The sequence below is a fragment of the Argopecten irradians genome, chromosome 7 (assembly GCF_041381155.1).
Source record: "Argopecten irradians isolate NY chromosome 7, Ai_NY, whole genome shotgun sequence".
NCBI lineage: Eukaryota > Metazoa > Mollusca > Bivalvia > Pectinida > Pectinidae > Argopecten > Argopecten irradians.
Window position 1 is genome coordinate 43,628,884 of NC_091140.1, and position 23,539 is coordinate 43,652,422.

Here is a 23,539-nt window from a genome sequence, read left to right on the forward strand (position 1 = left end):
ACAACTGTCATATAGATATAGGTCACCAACAACACCTGTCATATAGATATAGGTCACCAACAACAACTGTCATATAGATATAGGTCACCAACAACACCTGTCATATAGATATAGGTCACCAACAACAACCTGTCATATAGATATAGGTCACCAACAACACCTGTCATATAGATATAGGTCACCAACAACAACTGTCATATAGATATAGGTCACCAACAACAACTGTCATATAGATATAGTCACCAACAACACCTGCATATAGATATAGGTCACCAACAACGTCCGCCATACATTTAAGACCATCGACAACTCCTGTGATACCAATCTAATTACATCGAATCTATGTCTTCAGCATCACTCAAAATATAAATTTAGGTCACCAACAACACCCATCATACAAATCTAGGTCATTGACAACATACGTCATACAAATATCTAGGTTATCGACAACACACGTCATACAAATGTAGGTCATCGGCAACACGTCATACTAATATCTAGGTCATTAGCAACACGTCATACAAATGTAGGTCATTGACAACACACGTCATACAAATATCTAGGTCATTGACAACACACGTCATACAAATATCAAGGTCATCGACAACATACGTCATACAAATATCTAGGTCGATGAGAACAACCGTCATACAAATATCTAGGTAATCGACGACACACGTAATACAAATGTAGGTCAAGTCAGATTGAGACTTTAACCTTAACTTCATCGGGTGTCGATAATCGTGTGTAGTATTAATCTAGAAATATTGTCAGCCTTTAAATGTAACCAATCTGATGTAGTCCAGAAAAAAAAGATATCTATAATTTGAAAAACATTAGTATGCATCCTGACTTACTATATGTATTGCTAATAACACTTCTTGTCGAATTTCTTGTAAATTCGGCAAAATATAACCCCCCCCCCCCCCCCCCAAAAAAAAAAAAAAAAAAAAAAATATGTATCGGCAAGAAAAGTGCATCTCATTTGGATCATAGTTCTACCAACAAAATGATACCATAATATTTTGTAGTATGCTAGATATATTGATTCATACTGTCACATATTCTCAATTCCAGACTTTAAAATATTTAACGAATCTAGAGACCGGAGATGGATATGCCGTTCAAATGGTAAAATATCATAAATAATAAATAAAAATATTTAGAAAGATCAATAAAAATTAATCTTTTATATTTGATATTTTAAGCAAACTCAGACATAAACGGAACCCTTTCACCTATAGCCAACTGATAGTAAAAGTCTTCAAACGGATAGTGATGCTCTTGTTTCAATCGCTGGCACATAATCCAAGCACACATCATCTGAGGAACTTGGATAATGCACAGTCATAGACTGAGGAATTTGGCATTGCTTCGTGGACGCAGCTTTGAATCAAAGTACTTTTTCTACTTGGCAGAGACGTTTCAATTTCTAAACAGGTAAATATTTGTCTCCTGTTTTTTAAGTTTGTATTATCATAGAAGTTACTAGTTTAGGATATAATCTCTTTTTGAAGCGGATCTTTCCTTCCTGATATCTAACTATGCATTACATTTACATTTTGATCGTTAACCTCAACGTAGAAATAAAGGTTCAGATTTTGTCGTTTACTCCAAACTTTGCTTTAGTAATGGAGTTCTTATTTTCTAAAAAGGCCGGTAATAATTTACTGTGTTTCATAAATAGCCTAAAAGGGACAAAATATTTCTATAAGACTATGACCATGAATGGTGATTTTATTTCACCTGGTAGAAGAAAATGGGAGTATCTATTTGATGAAATTGAATTAAATTGGGACACAATATATAACAATCCTTTCAAGGTTACTACCAACACAAAACTACAATGGTTTCAATACAGGGTAGTTCAAAACATTTGTACAACAAACTCATTTTTATATTAAGTAGGATTTGTTAATAATCCAATATATAATCACTGTAATCTTGAAAGTGAGAATATTGTTCATATTTTATGGGAATGCAGGGAGACTCAGAGATTTTGCAAACTATAGAGACACTTTTAGATGCTTTGTATATCCCATTTCAATATAATAAGTCAAGTTTTCTTTCTGGTATGTGAATGATAGACCTTCTCCAACAAATAGACTAGATAATGAAATTGTTGTCATAATAAAATTTTACATATATAAAACAAGATGTCTACATAAAGCTTTAAATCCACATGCCACATACACTTACATATTGCTCGCATTATACTTCTCACTTACATATTGCTCGCATCATTGGTGAAACTGCACATCAGAAATGTAAAAATAAATGGAGGAAATGGGAAAAACTCATGAAATTATAAGCATATTGATTTTCTGTATATTTTTTTTTGTATGAATATATACTTATACCGGTACATATTATTGCATAATTGTAATATATAAGGGCAGGCAAATTCATAACCTTGATTATCATTGATCTTTTTATTCTATTTTATCTAAGTATTCTTAAAATTCTAACACATACGTCTTATCAAGTCCAAGCAAAATTCATGTTCACCAAGCATAAATGCCACATTAATGAAAAAAAATACCAACGGTTTTGGTTTTTTTGTCTCTATCCCAGTCTCTTTCTCTTTTATCTTTGTTTTACCTTTCTTTCTCAATCTATTGTTTCCTACTTTATTTTTCTTTTTCTTTTCTTCTTTCTTCTAATGTGCATGTATGTGTGTAAAAATGAGTATGTAAGTGAGGTTTTCTTGTTTGTGAGAAAAATAGAATATATGCATGTGAGTACATGTATGTGCGAGTAGGTGCGTGTATGTGGTGTAATGGTATGAATGCTGTGTGATTCCCTTATTTATACCAACAGCTCGATTATGTTTAGTTATTTAATTATGATCATTAATATTGCTAAGGGAGATTTGAAAGGACCTATGATAATTATGAGTGATTATGAGGATGAGTTATATATGATGATGGTGAATAATGATGATGATGATGATGAATGATAATGATGATGGGATGATAATAAAGATGATGAGGATGATGATGAACGATTACAGCATTGATGATGGGTGGCCATGAGGATGAGTGATGATAATGATGGATTACTGTAAAAATTATGAGTAAATGTAAATGATGAAAGGATTTGATTGGTGAAAGTGATGATGAACGGCTATGACTTATGAGAATGATAATTTTGAGTGTGTTGATGAGGATCAATTATGACTGATGAGGATGATCTTTTAAATGTGAAAGAAAATCTTGTGAGAATGATAATGATGATAAGAAATAATGTGCATGATTAGAAGGAATATGATAAGCTATATAATTTAAAAATAATTAATTTAACTGTTTTTGTCTATATATATTACTGCTGTTGGAAAAAATAAAACAATTACAAAAAGATACACAATAAGAAAATACTCAAATGATTAAATCATAAGGAGAAATAAGATTTGAATCAACGACATGTTTGTTTTTGTGGAATATGGTGACCAATATGGTTGTAGCATGCCAGGGAAATTCCCTTAGGATTGTATTGTACTTTTGTCTCTCAATATTAAACATTTGATGTCATTATTTCATAGGATTAGAAAACATGTTTGTAAATGGTTTTTAAACTACGTGAATTAAAAACAATGCAGAGATAACATATATATCGATCAATTTATGAAGATAATATCAATGTTTTTGATAAAAACATGACTGAGAAACTCTTCACCAAGCAGAATGTCTTGTTTTGCATACAAACATCAAAAATATGATATAGTGCTAAATCGTAGTAAATGGAAACAAGTTACAATGTCCTTTCAAAGTTCTTCTTTTCATCTGCAATCATTTTGATGCTGCCTTCATCTTTAAAAAATTTGAATATTCAAATTACATCGATGTATTATTTCCAAAGAAGGTCATCAGAGGTTATCATATATATGTATGCATCGCCGCTGAATAATCTTGACGGGTTTTTTTGGGATTTTTTTTACTTTCATTGTCTGAATAACAGTATCCCTGAAATATTAACCTATGTTTTGCATGTCATATTTGATCAGATAGCCTAACGCTTGTTACCATTTTTTACAATATCACTGACAGATGTCGACCACTAAGGTTATCTACATATAAATACGAAAGACATAGTTGTGGAAGATTGTTGGATAGTTTTACGGTCGACACCATGATATGTGTCTCTTTGCGATCTATATTCAGACATGTTTAATTGTTCTTATTGTACTATGTAGTCCGTCTTCTCCGATTTGTGGATTTTAGATTGACCTAGATTTGTTCAGCAGGCGGTGTCAGTTAAGCAGAGTACGTATATTCTCTCAGGGAACAAACGCTGTTGTACTTTTCAAAAGATTCATTTAGAATCTATTTTTGTTTTATTTGTTGTCTTTATTAATCAATTTTGAGTTTAAGATTGGTGAACAGTTCTCTTTCGTTTTCAATATTTATAATGCGTCGAATTGAATTCTTTTAAAGTATCTCAGTCGCAATTCTAAAAAAACGTCTCCTGAGTATTGAATCAAGATATGGCCAAATATATCATGTTTACGATTCGAATGTAGCTTCTTAAAATCTCTTTTATACAGAACAAAAACGTTAATAGTTCATTGTGTTCTTGTGAAAATTTTATAACCCATTTTTCACTATTTGCTGTACTGCACAAACTGGATTGTCTCTTACCAAATGTTCATACCTCTCTGAGTTATTATTTTTTAATGATGATTTTTTTAAAGATGCTCCATCGCTGACAAATGGTATTTTTTTCTCTTAAAAAACAGGAGCAGACGATGCGGTATTTTTTGTTGGTTACAATAGTTACTTACTTTACACCATAACCAACATTGCAAAAATTGAGCTTCTTATTTTACTTTTAGATCAAAAAATTAAAAATAATTCCTAATTGAGTCCCAAAAAAAAACATTCCGTTGCACTATGTCCTATATGATGGAATTACTGATTTTGCATGCACCAATAGCAAAAGAAACCATTTTATATTATTGTTAATTTGAGACATTTATATTTATTATTGTTCAAATGATGAGTGTAGTTTATGTTCTGTCGGCGATTGAGCATCTTTAAGTTTTCATAATCAAACGATGTTAGTCTCAAGGTCTCACTCAGGCTTTTCTACGATAATTATGTTATTTATGTTAAATTTGTATGTTATGTAACACATGTGTTGTCACTGACAATTTTTTGTTGTTATTATTTTGTATATTACTCATATTTATGTGTATCTAATGTGCTACGGAAAATGCCGTATGCAATGCTACCTCGTTTGAGTTAAAACCTTACCTCTTTTTGGTCATCAGAGGTTAACATGTCTGAGTGTCAGTTAGATATGTGGTAACATGACAGAAGAGAAGGACTTTGTATACAATACACTACTCTTGTTTCTGTATCATGACATTCATGTTTTCAAATCAACACTAGACCTAATAAGTATACATACGTGCTTTACCATTCCAATACAGAGACGCACTTGCACCCTCACAAATGGGTATTTATTTAAATAATTAAATAACTTCAAAAGACTTATTTTACGATAGAGGATTTAGTATCGTCATTTGTGAGACTGAACATTATAAAAAAAACTTCTGTTTATTCAGTAAGTTCATATTGTTTATTGCAAAAACTTTCTCGTGAAAACAATCTGCTTAGTCTGCGGACTGTAACCAAGTGCATTAAATAATCGTAAATGACAATGGTATATTATGTAATTCAGTTCTGATGCTCAGTTCAAGCTTGTGTCACAATCAATATATTTATTGTCCATAGAATGTTGACTCGTCTCCAACGCGGAAGTTACAACGCGAAGTGTCGTTTTTGTAAACTACCATATATGCATTACTCAAGAAAGCTTGCTTCTAAAAATATGACGTTTCTTCTAATCGTCCTTGAATCATGTAACCTAACAAATATGTTTATTATCAAAGTGCATAATAAACGTTTGTTCTGGTGTGTTCGTCAGTATTCGGGTGTTTTTGTAATAATGTTCGGGGTTTTCCGCCATTCTGTTATACCTGGTGCAGTTGATGGACTCGAATGGTTCCAAATATTATCATTAGTGCTGATGTCTTAACATTCCTGCAGAGATATGGGGATAGTGCTGGATTTCTCTGAGAACACTCGAGGAATCTAATGACTTTGAACCTATGACTCCAGCTATTTGTCTAGTAGGGTCTGACGGCATTGTAGGCGGTGTATTGTAATCACCGTAACAACAACACATAGAGAATTTAATGAACGTATTGTTTAATATCAAGAAAAAAATTCAATTTTAAGATCATTCCAAAATTACAAACGTGTCATACATCATGGAAATGATAAGAAAAGCAAGAAAGAGGGAATGGTTCAAAATTGTAGGAACAACTCAATGGCAAGATTCTACAAAGATATCCTTTCACATACTTTGGAAACTACTGCTATCATCGCACGTGTGTGAGTATTGTTTTACGGCATGTTTGGTGCAGAAAGTTCTACAAAAAACGCTTATCTAAAATAAGATTCACAGTTAAAAGTGCTAGTTTAAAAACACCTAACATTATTCACAATTACATTGTTTTGAACGTTAATTCCTCTCTCTTCTAGCACATGTTTTAATGTTGATAAATGTTAATGTTAAATGCGGTATAGGGACTATTGCATCAAGCTTAGACCCAATTCTGTAACTTTCTACTTATATTTAAGGTTGGATGATACCTGGTGGCATTATATATGGAGGTACTCGTCATTTTGGGCATTCAACTTTAACATTGTACGTATGTCAGCTTTGACTTTTCATTTCATTTCAGAATATTTTACTGTCAGCTGTTAAAACAATTGGATTCTGGCAAAAAACAACCAGTCCTCTTCATATTACATCGTCAACAGTGATAACAAACAAACTAATATACTGTATACACATGATGGTTATTTTATCACATTATTTCAAGAATTGAAAGGGTACTTAATAATTTGTTAGCGTAGTGAGTTCTACGTATTGCATCTAAGTATGATCTACAAGTGTAAGTTAGCACCCAATACTGTAACATTCTAAACTTATAATTAAGGCTGGAAGACATCTACTGATAAGGGTATCTGGGGCTATCATCGTTTTGACCATCATTGTACGTATGACAGATCTGACTTTATGTATCATTATTAGATGAAATAGGACTTACTGTAATTCTAAGCTATGATTCAATACTTTAATTTTCTATACTAATAGTTAAGACTGATAAACATCTACGGAAAAGTGTCTCTGGAAGTGCTCATCGTTCTGGACATCCAACATATCAGTGTACGTATAGCAGTATTGACTTGATATAAGTTCAGTGTAGTGTTTCATCTTATAATGATCTAAGCTATGACCCAATACTGTAACTTTCTATACTTATATTCAAGAGAGTAAGACACCCACAGACAAGTGTATCTGGAAGTACTCATCGTTTTGGACATCTAAATACATCGTACATATGGCTGTATTGACCTCATGCATGCTAAGTAAAGTAAATCCTATTTCAACTAATAATGATCTAAGTATGACCCAATACTGTAACTTTCTATACTTATAATTAAGACTGGAAGACACCCACTGATCGGAGCCTACACAGGTAACCACAGAAATCTTCTCATCCTATCAGACTAATCGCACATGCACAGTGCTGTAGGACGTTCTACACACGGGACACCGATCGTATCATTGCTATGGAATGCTGTTTATTGATATCCAGAGATGCCTATCTGTAAGCATGCAGTGTTCTGGTCTATTAATGAATTTATATATCAGACTCTCGGTAACTGGGCGTCTATCTTCACCTGTTGTATATCTGGTATATAACTAGTGGCCTTTGCGTACCTATATTACGCAATACTTCATTTTTTTAAAGTCAATTAAATAAATTTGTTTTAAATTACGTAAACATATTCCAAAATACAAAAAGATATAAAATAGGGTAGATGTATCGCCATGGCAATACTGACGTAGAAACTCTGATTGGGCTTTTCATTGCTCCGTTTCGGTTGAGGGAAAGATCTTTAGAATCTTTCATATCTTTATATGTTTTGACAGGGGACTTACATCTCAGTTTCTTGTTTCACCTCCGAATGTGTGCATAGCTATTTTTCATCATGGTCCTCTTTTGTATTGCAGGCGCTATCTTTTGGCAAGACAAGGTCAATGTAGATGTGATAGCATGGTGGGTATGTCATTTTAAATAAAATTGCATTCATAACTTGCAGTAACAGAGCTTTAAAATTAACGGATGATATAATATTTGAATGATCAATTGCTGTAAATGTGGTGGTTAACATGCATACATATATATTTTTTTTTGATTCATGTAAAACGTTTCGAAAATATTTAATTTAATGTAAATGTACTTATTTTGATACAGTTATGATTTTAGCGTTGATTAAAAATTGGAACAAGTAAGCACAAAGATAAATCCGTGCATTCATTCTGATTGTTCAAAGTTACATCATCGACATGTTTAAAAGAGAACTAACTATGATAATGATATTTTAGCGCAAAACATTCCGGCGTTTTCAAAGCGCTGAAATAAAATATCCACTAAAATATGTAGTGTTGACAGCATCTTTGCTAAAATCAATGTTACAAATAATTGTTCTCTGTCACGTAGATCCGTCATGATTCTCATTATACTCTTTTATTTTTCTAAAATCAATATGAAAAATTACATAATAAATAAAACATATCGATCATAATTTTGAACTTTGTTGTCTATCACGTAAACGTTTCATTACTCTTATTATATACTCATTACATATTACATAGCTAATTGGTGATTGGCCCGTCACATTTATACGTAATATGTCTATACGTTTATTACACTATGAACGCCACCCCACATTCCCCGGTCATTGTATACATACATTGATGGATGAGTCACACGTGTATCTATCCCTAATATCTGTATATATTATTGGCATGGTCAGGATGTGTATGATGTTACGCATGTTATACCTAAATAAACATAATAACCATCCCATCTATAATCTTATACTCCGTAAATATCACCAGGACCTTGATATTATCATTCTCGATACACCAGGGGTTATTATCACTGACGTTATATCCACCCTTGAACTATCTCATTGTAAAATATTTGAGGCAACAGGACAAAATAGGTAATTTCGTCCTTTGATGTACAATAAAAAGACTTTTATAACGGCACAATGTGGTTGACTGTATGGCTTTGAATTTGGGCGTCGCTCTCTCTTTAATCATCCAAGGAAATCTTTGCATGCCGGTGATTGCTTCAGATTTTTCTCGTTTGAACTGCCTCCAGTTTTGCTATGAGATACTCCAGGGATGGATATAGCGCAACAGTAACCCCCGGAATATCGAGGATTGAATATCATCTGGTCTAGTTGAAACGAATATGTGTAAGAGAAGAAGGTCCTTCTGAAAATCCATATTCGTGAACGTAAAGACAAGCTAGTGTTATACTTAGGTATCTTCATTTTATCATTTTAAATATATGTCAATTAATAAATAAACATATATTTTAAAGACAGTATGTAACCAAAAACAGACTGCAGTATTTTAGAATAAACAAAGATAGCATAATTTTGACCATCCTCGGACTATTTATCTATAGCAAAAATAGAGACATTTCAGAGGAAAAAAACAATGACAGGTTTACAGAGACTTAATTTGGATATTTCAGAGAGGGTGACTCCATACTTCAAAGCAAGATGATCAAGCATAATGTATATTCATTCATTTTTTATGTACAAGGACCAAATTACCTTTTCTGTTCTGTTGCCTTCAGTTTTACTATGAAATAGTGCAGTGGTGGATATAACGTCAGTGATAGTAACCCCTGGAGCATCGAGGAGGGAAGAAAAATGGAAACTGAGAATACATTAGTTCTATAAAGGCAAATATTACGGTTAATGTTATAAAACACTTGAACTGATTGAGTAGACAAACTATATTTAGCTTACTAGAGGACTGAAGAAATTGCAATATGTACAAAGGCATATAAATATTTTTGTAACAATGCAGAAAATGCACCGTATATTCAGGTAATTGAGATACTACAAGTGATTTAAAAATTTACGAAATTAAGGATTGCAATACATTTTAGTTCCAGTGTCGCCGATGACTGAATGGTTAGGTTTCGGCTACAGAACTTGGTGTTTAAGGATAACTATTAAATCCGGTGCCAATTCCATGAGCCCCATACCATATATTTACAGTGACCACGTTTCATTTAAGAATTAACCTCTTACATTGCTTAGTTTATGAGATGATAAACCGAATGGAGCATTTGGTAATTGTGTAAATCACAAACACATATATTATCTCTTCTCCTCTTCCCCAACAATTTTGGGGGCAAAACTACAACGCATACTCAGAAAGTAATAGATACTAAAATGGATTTATAATTCAAGAAACCTAAAAGACTGCGATCAATTCTAACAAGCGGAAGCTACGGAATTCGTTAGTAAAATTTACCATTCAATCAGATCATGTCGATTTCATGAGTAATGAGTAACGTAGCACATATTAACAGCAACCACAAATTTCATGTGTAGACAAAGAAACCACAAACACATGCATTGTCTTTCCCAAAACATTTTAGGGTAAAAGTATGACTTTTTATTTTGATATATTTACATATGCCCCTATATAGTCAACGGGAGGGGAGTTGCGTTCAAATTAGCGTAAACGCAATGACGTATGAATACAAACGCAGTGCAGGTTCGGACTACTTCTAGTTCACGCTTCGATAAGATTTTGCGTCATAAGTTGACGGATTTTAAAATAACAATAAAGAGTTTTTATTAGATCCAATTAAATATGTATTTGACATCAAAACAGAATATGTGTTCAAGCATTGTAACGGTAATAAACAACAAAATTAATCGCTGGTCGGGGCTACAACCGGGGGTATTCCTCAAGAATGTTCGAGGAATCCCATAGTTACGTCAGATATACATGTGTGTACGGTCACTCATCTCACCTAAATATACAGAACATCTGATTGTCGGTGAATAATTCTGGGAGCGTCTAAGCGAACAACAGGTTAACAGATCATATACAGGTTTCCAGAAAAAAACAACATTACAAGTAGCCTATCCGAAACAGTATCATCAGCTTAAATGGCCCCGTCTTTGCATTCAAAATAGGCCTACACACACGCAAACACTTGTCTATCCTCCGTACAATAAAATAAAAGTCATGACTGCGAAGAATTTAGTGTATATCGCATTCTTAGACCGATACATACATGACAAACATTCAGCAGCTCAACGGTCATACCATCAATAGGCTTTATCACAATCACTTTCCTCGGTTGAAAATCAAATATGGCGGCTCGCTTCACTTCGGACCGCATCACTACCCTGACAACGATACATACCGGTAGTCGTTCCGCCTTGGTTATCTCAATTTTTATTCGATATGGACATTATTGATATATATTATCAAATGGAAAAAAAATATATGTTGAAAATAATTGAAAAGTGTCATTGTTGTATTTCAAACCAAACTGCAGCTATAACATTCAACAATCGGAACTATATCTTCGGTCATCCTGACTACCGTAGTTACCCAACTTAGCAACCATCACCGTTTTAAATTGTACGTAAAGGTAGATTTATTTATGTAAATATATAGATTGAACAGTGTTTTGATTGCGTTAAAGGTGGTATGAACGCAATGGGATACAGACATATTCTACATGTAGCGCTAACGCGCTACATTGAATATGTCTGTATCCCATTGCGTTCATACCACCTTTAACGCAATCAAAACACTGTTCAATCTCTATATAGTTGCAACAACACTTGTTTGAAAAGTTGTCTTTTACTGGTTAGCTCTGCATTCGGTTCTACTGTAACTCTAAAGTGTTTGACCCTTTTTCGCGTGGATGGGTCAATTTTTGCGATTTCTATTTAAATATTTTAAATACGCGAGAATAAATTGCTCACGAAAAAAAATACAGTATGAAGTGTATTGTGGACTACCTTGTAAACACACAACATGCCTTTATCAAGGAAAATATGCACATGCATGTGCTCCAATTGATGGTTTAGCTATGGAAAGATAAAATCTACGACTTGGAAGCGATGTTTCCATTGAAGTAAATACCTGCATGTGTATTTCATGTAAACATGTGCATGGCTATACAGATTCGAAATCTCTGAGCTGGTTGGAAAATCTTAAACATATGTTATAGACAGATGGTTCTGGAGCTTCTATCTTGAATATACAGTGGATATGATTAAGAACATCAAGAACACCAGCGAATACCGACATTATAACGAAAAGACAATCAAAACTCTGAACTCGGATTAATGAAGAAATACAGACGGAAAATCAATACCAAAATCATATTGAAACTCAAAATCTGTTAAAAATATATGTAATAACAAAATCATGATGAAAGTTCAACTCAAAACAAAGTAGTATCAAGAGTAAATGAACACAGAATACAGTTGTTACAATGGCACACAATCCTTAACACGTATCATTATGATTTTAGGTTTTAAGGGCCCGAAATGAAACAACTACATGATTGTATAATCAGTTAAACCAATTGTGTAGAGACTCGATAGACATGTGGGAAAAAACTAGTTTATCCAAATAAAGGAAGCGATTTCGAAATATACGTGGCCTATCTCCGGAATCATGAATAATTCTGCGACTTTTGTTAATCAGAAATAAAGTCACGTTTAATAATGTTAAATAATCTCTCACCGGCTTAGACAGAAGTCGATGTTTATTTATTTTGAGACCATAATCCCTAACTTGAATCTGGTGGAGACAACAAACCAACAAACATTTGTAGGAGGTCAAACGATGCGAAAATACAATATGATTATTTCCAAATGATGTTAGGATGTCGACCTCAAAACTACCATAGAGTGGTCTTGCGCGATGTCGACATAAGTGTAGCAACGTGTAGGCTATCAAGAACCTCCGTTACCATGAAAACAACGTAGTTTCTTTTACGATGGAATATGCGAGAAATCGCTCACTCTTTTTGATAACTCAGTTCTCCAAATTTATTTGCTGAGTCTCCACACAATTTGTAATCTGTGTTCATTTACTAAGGAGTTAATACTCATTGTTGTGTTTAACTTTTGAATATGATTTTATTATATTCTTCGTTGTCACTGTGTAACAACCTGTCTGATTGGACATGTATTATGATATTGATTTTCCTTCCGTTGTCTTTGTTGATTCGAGGTTAGGGTTTTGGCACATACCCCGGTATTCAGTTGGGGGCACGCAGAGGACGACTGTACTAACACATCATTACCATAGTAATTAGTAGTTGTAGAATGTTTTTTGAAAAAAAAAAAGGAAATACGTCTTTCGACTGTTTCAAAAATACCAGAGGCGTCGCCTTATACTTATCGATAATATCGACAATAGCGTGAGGATAGTGACATCATTTTAGACATTCCAGTTAATTTTTTGTGCCAGGGAACAGTTAAGTTGCTGATTACTGTAGGCAAACAGCATGACAAGTGTAGAATCATTCTCAGTGATCTTGTGTTTGTGCCAAGTCATTACAAAGTACCTAAGATATTTTGGCAGAAAGTCTTCCCAATCTAGTACTATCGAGATACATCACACTGCGTTAAAGTCTTAGACACCAGGGACTGACGGCGCTTAGTCTAACTTCGCTTCCCTTCTTGATACACGTATACTATTGTACATTTTTTGTATCTCTTATGATTTTGGTTTGATCTTTACTGCATCTTTTATGTTAAGTAGGTGAGAGGAAATACTAATTTTGATTTCGATACAAGTTAATGTGAGATGAGCAATAAAATCCAATTCACATCTTCGTCTTGTGAATATCTAACGATATAGACCGAGCCCAAGTGCACATGCATTTCGTGAATCTTGGTGTAAGTTAGAATAGAAATGCACACGTAGGCACATATTAGTTTACTAGAATCGTTGGCTATAAAACAAAGGTGCATATTGCAGTATGGCTTTGAGTTATGTCGGGGGAGGGAAGGTTATAGATATGATACTGCAGGCAAGAAATATGGCAGTAGTTCACATATACGAGACATAATATTATGTAACGACATTTAACAATGTTTGTCTCAAAAACGAATTTGCATTTAATCGGCAGGGTCCTTTCTCGTATTTTCTGTATCTGTGATAAACAATTCAAATATTTGTTTGTTGGTTAGGGTCAATCTCCATTCTCTATGAATGAAAATAAAAGGATATATTTTAGGGTTAAGAATGAATATGAAGCCTCATGAATACAGAGCAAAGCCAACCCTCCTTGGTTCGAATGAGTGTGAACCGTCTGGGGTCAGTAAAGGTCATTTAACTGGTGGTCATAAGTCAAAGGTGAGAAAAGGCTGGTACAGGTACATTGCCTGGAATCAGAATGTAGGTGTACAGTCTGGGGTGAATCAAAGGGGACTCGTTAGAGTAAGGTGAAGGTCATTACCTCGGTTAGAATAGAAAGTAAAATATCTGGGTCAGATTAAAGGTTGAGTCAATGTAAGCGTTCTTAACTCAAGGGGAGTGTCAATCAAATTAAAGGTAAGCCCTTTAAGGCTCAAGATGAAGGTCAATGGCCAGAGTAAAGGTAAACACCTTGGTTTAGATTGATGAGGTTCATATTGAAGGTTGAAGGAATATGGACACCTAGAATAACAGTTAAAAGTGCATTCTCTTTTCGATGAAATCAAGCTGAGCCCTTTTCTGGGTAAAATAGATTTGTTGTCAGATTTAAGGTGAATTAAAGGAGATGAGGGTTATTTAGAGTAAATTTAAAACCAAATGGTTAACAGTACAGTATGGGGAAGAAGTGTTCAGGATTTCAGAGAGCTTGAGGTTATAATGATACTGAGCTTTACACTGAACCAAATACGAGCAGCCGTTTTTCCTCAAACCCACACATACATACAGGATTGTCAGATACATATACATTTTATTTAGCTCAGACTAATTCTGCGCCATCTTCTTTATAAGAACTACATACCTGGAACTCTTGCCTTCTAACACTCCGCTGGTGCTACATCTAACAACACAAGTGTTATAAATCATCCTTACACATTATGATTACTGGTATTTTAGTTTTTTTCCTCTTGGTATCATAAACAGCAATTACTCAATAATGCTGATTTGTTTTGAATGGATGATAATGCATACGCAAATACGATGTAGCATCTCATCATGACATAGTTAAGCTTACTAGACTTTAGTAGCTGAAAGAATTCTAGGAATCTGTATATATAACGATATATTTATATACATTAAACATATTGGTACTGATACTATAAGACAGATTTAACCAAAATCTTTTTTTTCTGCAGGAAATATAAGAAATGCCTCAGGGAAACCACTCTATTTTTAACAAACATAAGTCATTTTACAGAAGCACGGGTAAGATTTCAATGTAGAATATTGTTCATCGGGGTAATTTCTATACCTGGGTCACTTATTTACGTTACATTTTCTCTTTGTAATATCACATTCACATTTCGTCGGATGCTAACACTTTATCTATATAGTTTTATTGAGATGAATTATCACATACAAAAGCATTACAGTAGTAGGCATTGTAAATGTGTACAACGGGGTAACACGATACTGTAAAACATGAAATATTCGTGGGCATTTTTCTTTTCGTGGTTCAAGCCTCCAACTTAATACGTGGGTAGAAACAACCAAGGTTAGTCTTTGTAACAACGATTATACTATTAAGTGAAATAAATTGTATTTAATTTATATTCGTCGTCATAGCAACCATGATAACAAAAATAATTCCAGGTTAGAGAATGTGTGATGAGGGAAATAGTACTGTAAGCCAAATTCTTTTCGTGGTGAGTTTATTTCGCGTTTTCATGCTCAAACGAAATTTTCACGGCGACATAATTTCGCAATTTACTGGAAAACGCTCTATTGTACTTGTGGTTAAAACTTTCTTGCGACAATAGGTATATAGTTTTAATATTTTTAAGACATTTCAAACCAGTACACATACACACTCATCCAAACAATCACAAATGAGATTTTTACGTGAAAATATATCGCACATGAAAATCAGTTGGTTTACTGTAACGCTGTTAAATCTCGCGGACGTAAAATTTTGCGATTTTCTGTTTTGTTATTATTTGCGGGATTTTATTTTTGCGATTTATCTTTAGAGCCTTTACAAGCGTCATTTAAACGACAGGATATAGTATGTAAAACCATGATTTGGTTTCTTTAGTACACATTTTGTACATGGTTTGTCAAATGCAATTTTATTCGCGGATTTGGGTGGATCCACGAATTAGGCGAAATTAAAACCCTCGCGAACATTAACAATTATACAGTACAGTAACATAATAAGAATATTTTGTATCAGAAAGTACTGAAGTAGATGAAGTGAGATTGACATATATAATAATGCTCGATTAACCGATATTATAATACCCGGTAACTACAAACCTTAGCATAACACCACAGAAATATCAAACTAACATACAATCACAGCTCATGAAAAGAGTTATATTTTAGATGTATAATTGACTGAATATGATCACAATACGATAAAACATAATTTTATCGTCCAGTGACTTTAATGCTTTCCTGCATCCTTTTATGTATCTACCGAAAAAAAGACACTACTGAGAAACAGATCTTAATGGCATATTCGAATAAGTATTATGTGCACTATAAGTTGAGTTCATTTAACATTAACATTTGTCCCAAATCTAGACGTCAGGTAAGTTTATGAGTGTATGATTTATCGGGTCAAGTGTGCTAAATACAACGTATAAAGGGTATCGGGGCAAAGCTTGATAGATATACCCTAATTTAAGGAATGCTCTTCCCTAAAATTTGCATAAAACAAAGCATATGTGACATTAATAAAAGGTTCCTTTTATAAAGATTTCCCAATAGCCTGTGTATGCTGTCCTATAGAGAATCTCAAATAATGCAGCTGCGAACAGGATAGGTAAAGCAATTATTAGTACTAGATAAAGTGTGGTAAATACCAGGTCAGTTTGTAAAGGTTTGAAGTTAACACCAGGTAAAAGTTTGTAAAGTTGTGGAAGATCTCAGGTAAGTTTGTAAAGGTGTGGAATTAATACCAGGTCAGTTGGTAAAGGTTTGAAGTTAATACCAGGTAAGTTTGTAAAGGTGTGGGCAATACAAAGGTAATTTTGTAAAGGTTAGGTTAAAACCAGATAAGTTTGTAAAGTGAGATTAATACCAGGTGAGGTTGGAAATGTGTGAATAATACCAGGTAAGTTTGTTAAGGTGAGGTTAACAACAGGTAAGTTTGTAAAGGTGTGGTAATAACAGGTAAGTTTATAAAGGTGTGGGTAATACCAGGTAAGTTTGTAATGGTGTGGGTAATACCAGGTAAGTTTGTAATGGTGTGGGTAATACCAGGTAAGTTTGTAAAGATGTGGGTAATACCAGGTAAGTTTGTAATGGTGTGGGTAATACCAGGTAAGTTTGTAAAGGTGTGGGTAATAAAGGTAAGTTTATAAAGATGTGGGTAATACCAGGTAAGTTTGTAATTGTGTGGGTAATACCAGGTAAGTTTGTAAAGGTGTGGGTAATAACAGGTAAGTTTATAAAGATGTGGGTAATACCAGGTAAGTTTGTAATGGTGTGGGTAATACCAGGTAAGTTTGTAAAGGTGTGGGTAATACCAGGTAAGTTTGTAAAGGTGTGGGTAATACCAGGTAAGTTTGTAAAGGTGTGGGTAATACCAGGTAAGTTTGTAAAGGTGTGGGTAATACCAGGTAAGTTTGTAAAGGTGTGGTGTATAAGAGGTAAGTTTGTAAAGGTTTGGGTTATACCAGGTAAGTTTATAAATGATGTGGGTAATACCAGGTAAATTGTAATGGTGTGGGTAATACCTGGCAAGTTTGTTAAGGTGTTGGTAATACCAGGTATATCTTCTCTAAAATCTGAAATGAGGTTCTTGAGAAATTTTTTTAATATTGTGTGTCTAGTTAGTATAACGAGAATTTAGATTAACTTGGTATGAAAATATCACTAAACTATGATTAGCCTAATCATCTTTTGAACAACTGGGCCCTGTTCTTACTCGAAGGTTAAAACTTGACGTACAACAATGAATATTTATGATTTTTTTAGTAAGCATTATCGCTTGCACTTCTTTCCTAGCTAGATAATTCTATCCCCTTCACTTGGGAGTTTTTAATGCGAATACCAGTACCTCTTCCCGATAGCGACAGTAGATCCTGCCTGTATCTTCCTTTCCATCCTACAGATTATTAATATCGCCAATTTACTGGCGCCTTTCCAAATTTTCGCTACAGAAGTGTGCGCCATTATAGAAGCAGACGATACTCCAAACAACAGGAGTAATAAGTTAAACCACCGCAGTACACCTGGTGTAACTAACCAAGGGAGGCTATAGGGAGAACCTGCTATCTGGCAATCGAGAAACTTATCAAAATGGGCCTAATTTGTTGCAGACGTTCAGAAACACTTATCTATAACATCCGATTACGTAACATAGTAAATCCTATTATTCGCATAGTTATCATTATAATCGGTATTTATTGTTTTAAGACATTCCCGATTGATAATAAGCATTTTAGGTATTTCTGTCCATAGAATATCATTTATGATAATTATACGTGAATTGTAATAAACTCTGCTGTAGAGATGGAAAAAATGAGATATATCTTTTTTGCAACTTTACAAGTCGTAGAAAGGGGTTGCTATCAAAACTGAAAGAAATCTCGTTATCTCGTGGAAAAAAATACTGAGTATGTGTGAAATGCATTTTCAATCGAAATTTATCTCCAGATAAACTGTGTATTCGATTCGAGATAAAATTAAATCATAATTATATTTTCATTCCATGTTACTATACTTGAAATGTGATGTTGTGTTCTTCTTAAAGAAAACATAAAGTTATATGGTATAATATAATTGCAGTAACTCTGCATTCATAAAGGTAAAAGGTGGAGTCAAGAAAAATGAGATCATAAATCAAAATTAATGTTTACATCATGTGCTTGCATCATATATGCATACACTCAACAGTCCAATCTATTTTTAGAAACTTGCTGGATTATGCTATCGATATGAACTGCACTGATAAACAATCTTTATCATTCGAGAGCCCCTGCGCGTGCCAAATTATGACATATGAAACCGCCACTGGGAAATATTTGCTTAAGATCTGCGGGATCTCAAAATGGATAATGCAAATCGCTTTGTTTATATATAACTGTTTGATTGCGTGAAACGTAAACAGCCCCGCTTAGAAACTTCGAGAAACTGTAACTGACAGCGGTCGACATATTGCTCTGGATATTATTTTAAATTTATTGACTAGGATGACAGTTATTGAGATTCTCTGAATTATTGAGAAGAAATATCATCTTTAATTGTTTTAGCATATGTTATCCTACCAATAACGTTGTCTTCGTTGACGGAATGGGGTTTTGTGGTATTGTGTGATAAATGATTGATCTATAAAATTAGTTAATTAAAACATAACACTTACCCATCGCTTAAAAAGAGGGCAATGTGAACATTGTTAGTTAAATAATCCTGATAAAACCAATGAGAACAGAGATCAAGTAGCATCACATCAAGAAACACAGCATACTGACTGTGAAAGTCATTAGAAATACCAATCATATCCTAGGTATATACGTAAAATATGGTAAATTGCTTAAATGAGGTTCATTAAGGCTTTAATATGTTACGTTACACAACCCAAATTTACATATTGTATGGTCAATTACAATCCAAAAAAAGATAGATAACTTTTATACAATTTATATTTCTTTAATTGGCGACGCCATTGTATTATTTCTGATTTCAAACATTCCTTGAAATATAGTATAATTTTAATTGCTTGAGCAGATGTAAATGTTTAGTGAAATAAATTTGAATCCGACAGATTGTCCTATTTTTGCTGTATACCATTCGCCCGACACAGGTAGACAGACTCGTCTTGTGCTGATGTGGCTGTTGTAGCCGCTATATAACTCCAACCATCAGTCGTCTAGGATTTCTTAGTCCAGATAGAGACTATTTTTGGTAAAGGCGATGCACTCACATTCTAACGTGCAATCCTTCCGCCTTCCTCGCTTCCGCTTTTTGAGTCGAGATGCATATCACCACAACAGACGCTGTGTGCTTATGCCTCGGTATTTATCGATAAAAACAAGCACATGTCATGTTTAGTTGGATTATAACGACTGCATGAGGATGCTCCATTGGTATTTCATCTGATATTCGGAAACATAAACGAGCCATGTTCTGCTCATTTTCCTTCACTATGCCGTCAAAGGATATTCTGTTATGCATGACATACTCACTATGACATTATTTTATCATTTAAATCTATTATTGTGGTAAAAAAACAATTTGCATTTTTATGATCATATCATTATGACCTAACCTGTTCCGTATCATTAACGGTAATTTTTAAACTTAAGCAGTCGATTGCGGCGGTACATTTAAGTATATTATTTACATAGTAAGTCGAGCTCTCGTGACAATACTATCACAAATGCCCTATACGAACCACCGAAACCCTTCGATCAGAAAGGGGTAAAGAAAACACTGGAAAATGATGTTAGGGAAGTAAAATTGAAATAGAAAATAAAATATTAATTTCTAGCCTTCAACAGTGAACTATGTTGGTTTATATCATAGAGCCCCCATAATAAAAATATGATCAAATAAAATTAATTTATATTCAACGTCCCTTCAGAAGATAGCGCAAGGAAAGTCAATTTCGTATAGACCTGATCTCATGCGAATCCCTATTTCGATAAGCAGCATAATACTGAGGAGAGAAACTAGTATGAATCGTCTGACATACGGTACCGCTGGCGCGTTAGACATCTACTAATAACTACTCCGCACGTGTATGTTTAAATAGAGCGGGAGAGGAACATGTACACGTGTTTTTGTACCTGATGTGCCATAACCATCCACATTGTTCCAACTTGCACGATAATTTGTCAGGACGTCGATTCAGGGGAAAGTGTTCCCTGCCAAGACATTCGATTTGAGTACAAAGCATTGTTAGCTTAATGAAAGAAAAAAAAACTTTTTAATTTACTTTTTCACTAAACCACGCTCAAAGTTATAATTGCCACTAAATTATATCTGAACATCATTTAACACACTATTTTTGTACTTCATTTATAACTTTAAAAATAAAATATTCATTGTCCTTGAAATAATTTTGTTTGTTTAAGATAACAATACTTTCGCTGATTCAAAGTCCAATAATTATGACGTCACCATTGTCAGAAGCTAGTCTCTAAACCAAGGAAAGGGATGACAGTCATGACTAATATAAGTGTCTATACACACATCCCAGATATTGTTTTCTAATGAAACAATACAGTGAGCGAGTCATCCAGAAAAATGCCGACGCCACCCGCCCCCATGTTATGCCAATGTCACGATGGCTTAGTGGTTAAAGTGCATTCTACATTTATTTCTGTTGAAAAGAACCCAAAGCTCACTTAAGTCAGATACCAAATACGGGCTATAAAGTCGATAGATTTTGTCGGGGTACTCAGAGTGCTATCTTTTATCGAGACCTAGTTTTCGTTTTACGTCCTGTTAACAGCCATGGTCATTTAAGGACGTTCCAAGTTTAGGAGTTGTAGAAATCTGCAGTACCAGGAGAAAAAAAACGCCTTACGGAATCTAACAACTGTTATACGTCGAATTGGAACTTTAAAGCCAGAAAGTGCGGGGTTTGAGGTAACATGCCTGGGCACCATAACCACTCAGACACCACTGCCCTTTTGAAAACTTATAGCATGTCCATATAGATCACCAAACAAAACAAATTAATGATAATAATATAAACATAAATAAACATTCAGTTGTATCTTTATTTTCGTTACTAGTAGAGTAATTATTATCAAATTCAAGTTCAAATTTAGTAAAACCGTGCACCATTACTGGACAGGCCAGGATATATATATCGTGACATAAAATCTCGCCAAATGTTATACAGTACCACACACTGACAGTCACCATAACTACGGCAAAACAATGCATGTGTCACTGCAACAGATAAATATACAAAATTGCACTACTTTTGTGCTCCTAGGATAATTCGGCAAGAAAAAAACCCCAGATTTTTGGTGTTTCTTTATTCATAAATTGGAACATATATACTATCGATGCCATTGTGTGTTTCTGGGCTCAATGCTCATGAAGTTGACACCTGTTTGAAAAAAGTTTACTTTTATAGGTGAGCTCTGAAGCTTCTTTATATGGCATCGTATAGACTTTGTGATTATGAAACTGTCGGTTTCTGTCGTGAGATCATAGTTATATATAAACTTCTAAAATAATATTTCTAACACTTATGAAGGGTCAAAACATGGAGTACTCGGAGGTCAACAGAAGTGTGATAGGGAGTCAAGATAGATATGCCTAGATGGCATAACACACATAGATAATGGCACAACAAACACAGATAATGGCACAACAAACACAGATAATGGCACAACAAACACAGATAATGGCACAACAAACACAGATAATGGCACAACAAACACAGATAATGGCAACAACAAACACAGATAATGGCACAACAAACACAGATAATGGCACAACAAACACAGATAATGGCACAACAAACACAGATAATGGCACAACAAACACAGATAATGGCACAACAAACACAGATAATGGCACAACAAACACAGATAATGGCACAACAAACACAGATAATGGCACAACAAACACAGATAATGGCACAACAAACACAGATAATGGCACAACAAACACAGATAATGGCACAACAAACACAGATAATGGCACAACAAACACAGATAATGGCACAACAAACACAGATAATGGCACAACAAACACAGATAATGGCACAACAAACACAGATAATGACACAACAAACACAGATAATGGCACAACAAACACAGATAATGGCACAACAAACATAGATAATGGCACAACAAACACAGATAATGGCACAACAAACATAGATAATGGCACAAACAAACACACAAACACAGATAATTGGCACAACAAACACAGATAATGGCACAACAAACACAGATAATGGCACAACAAACACAGATAATGGCACAACAAACACAGATAATGGCACAACAAACACAGATAATGGCACAACAAACACAGATAATGGCACAACAAACACAGATAATGGCACAACAAACACAGATAATGGCACAACAAACACAGATAATGGCGGCAATCAAAACATGTATCTTAGTTAACTGTTATGGGACGATAGTGTATGTTTATTAGACAATATCATATATATAGGATTATAATTGAGTGTTCATTTCATACAAGATTTTATGTAAGGAGTCTTAGAATGGGGTGTTTTTTTTTTTTTTTTTGGGAGAGAGAGAGAGCCTTGGCGAGTTTCATAAAAACCTCATAAATTTAGCACAAATTTTAGATAAGTTTATCAGATAATTATAACAACATACTTTTGAAAGAATTTCAACGCCAAAATGTGTTTCAGAGTCCAGCAGAGGCCGCTATTTTATCAAAACTCCCCTGATTCCTGACGTCAAGTCATTTTTACTGACATTTCAAGTCATGACACTAAAATAGCGATAAGGAG

The 23,539-nt window shown here is 34.1% G+C and overlaps 1 protein-coding gene across 1 annotated transcript; it reads left to right on the plus strand.

Moving 5' to 3' along the window:
- The first annotated feature begins 22,489 nt into the window (after positions 1-22,489).
- Positions 22,490-22,984, plus strand: LOC138327247 (uncharacterized). Its single transcript, XM_069273224.1, has one exon. It carries the CDS (start codon positions 22,490-22,492, stop codon positions 22,982-22,984), a length of 495 nt encoding a protein of 164 aa, XP_069129325.1.
- Positions 22,985-23,539: the final 555 nt, after the last annotated feature.

Excerpts from the sequence above, each read along its gene's own strand:
- LOC138327247 (XM_069273224.1), top strand. The coding sequence starts at position 22,490 with ATGGCAACAACAAACACAGATAATGGCACAACAAACACAGATAATGGC.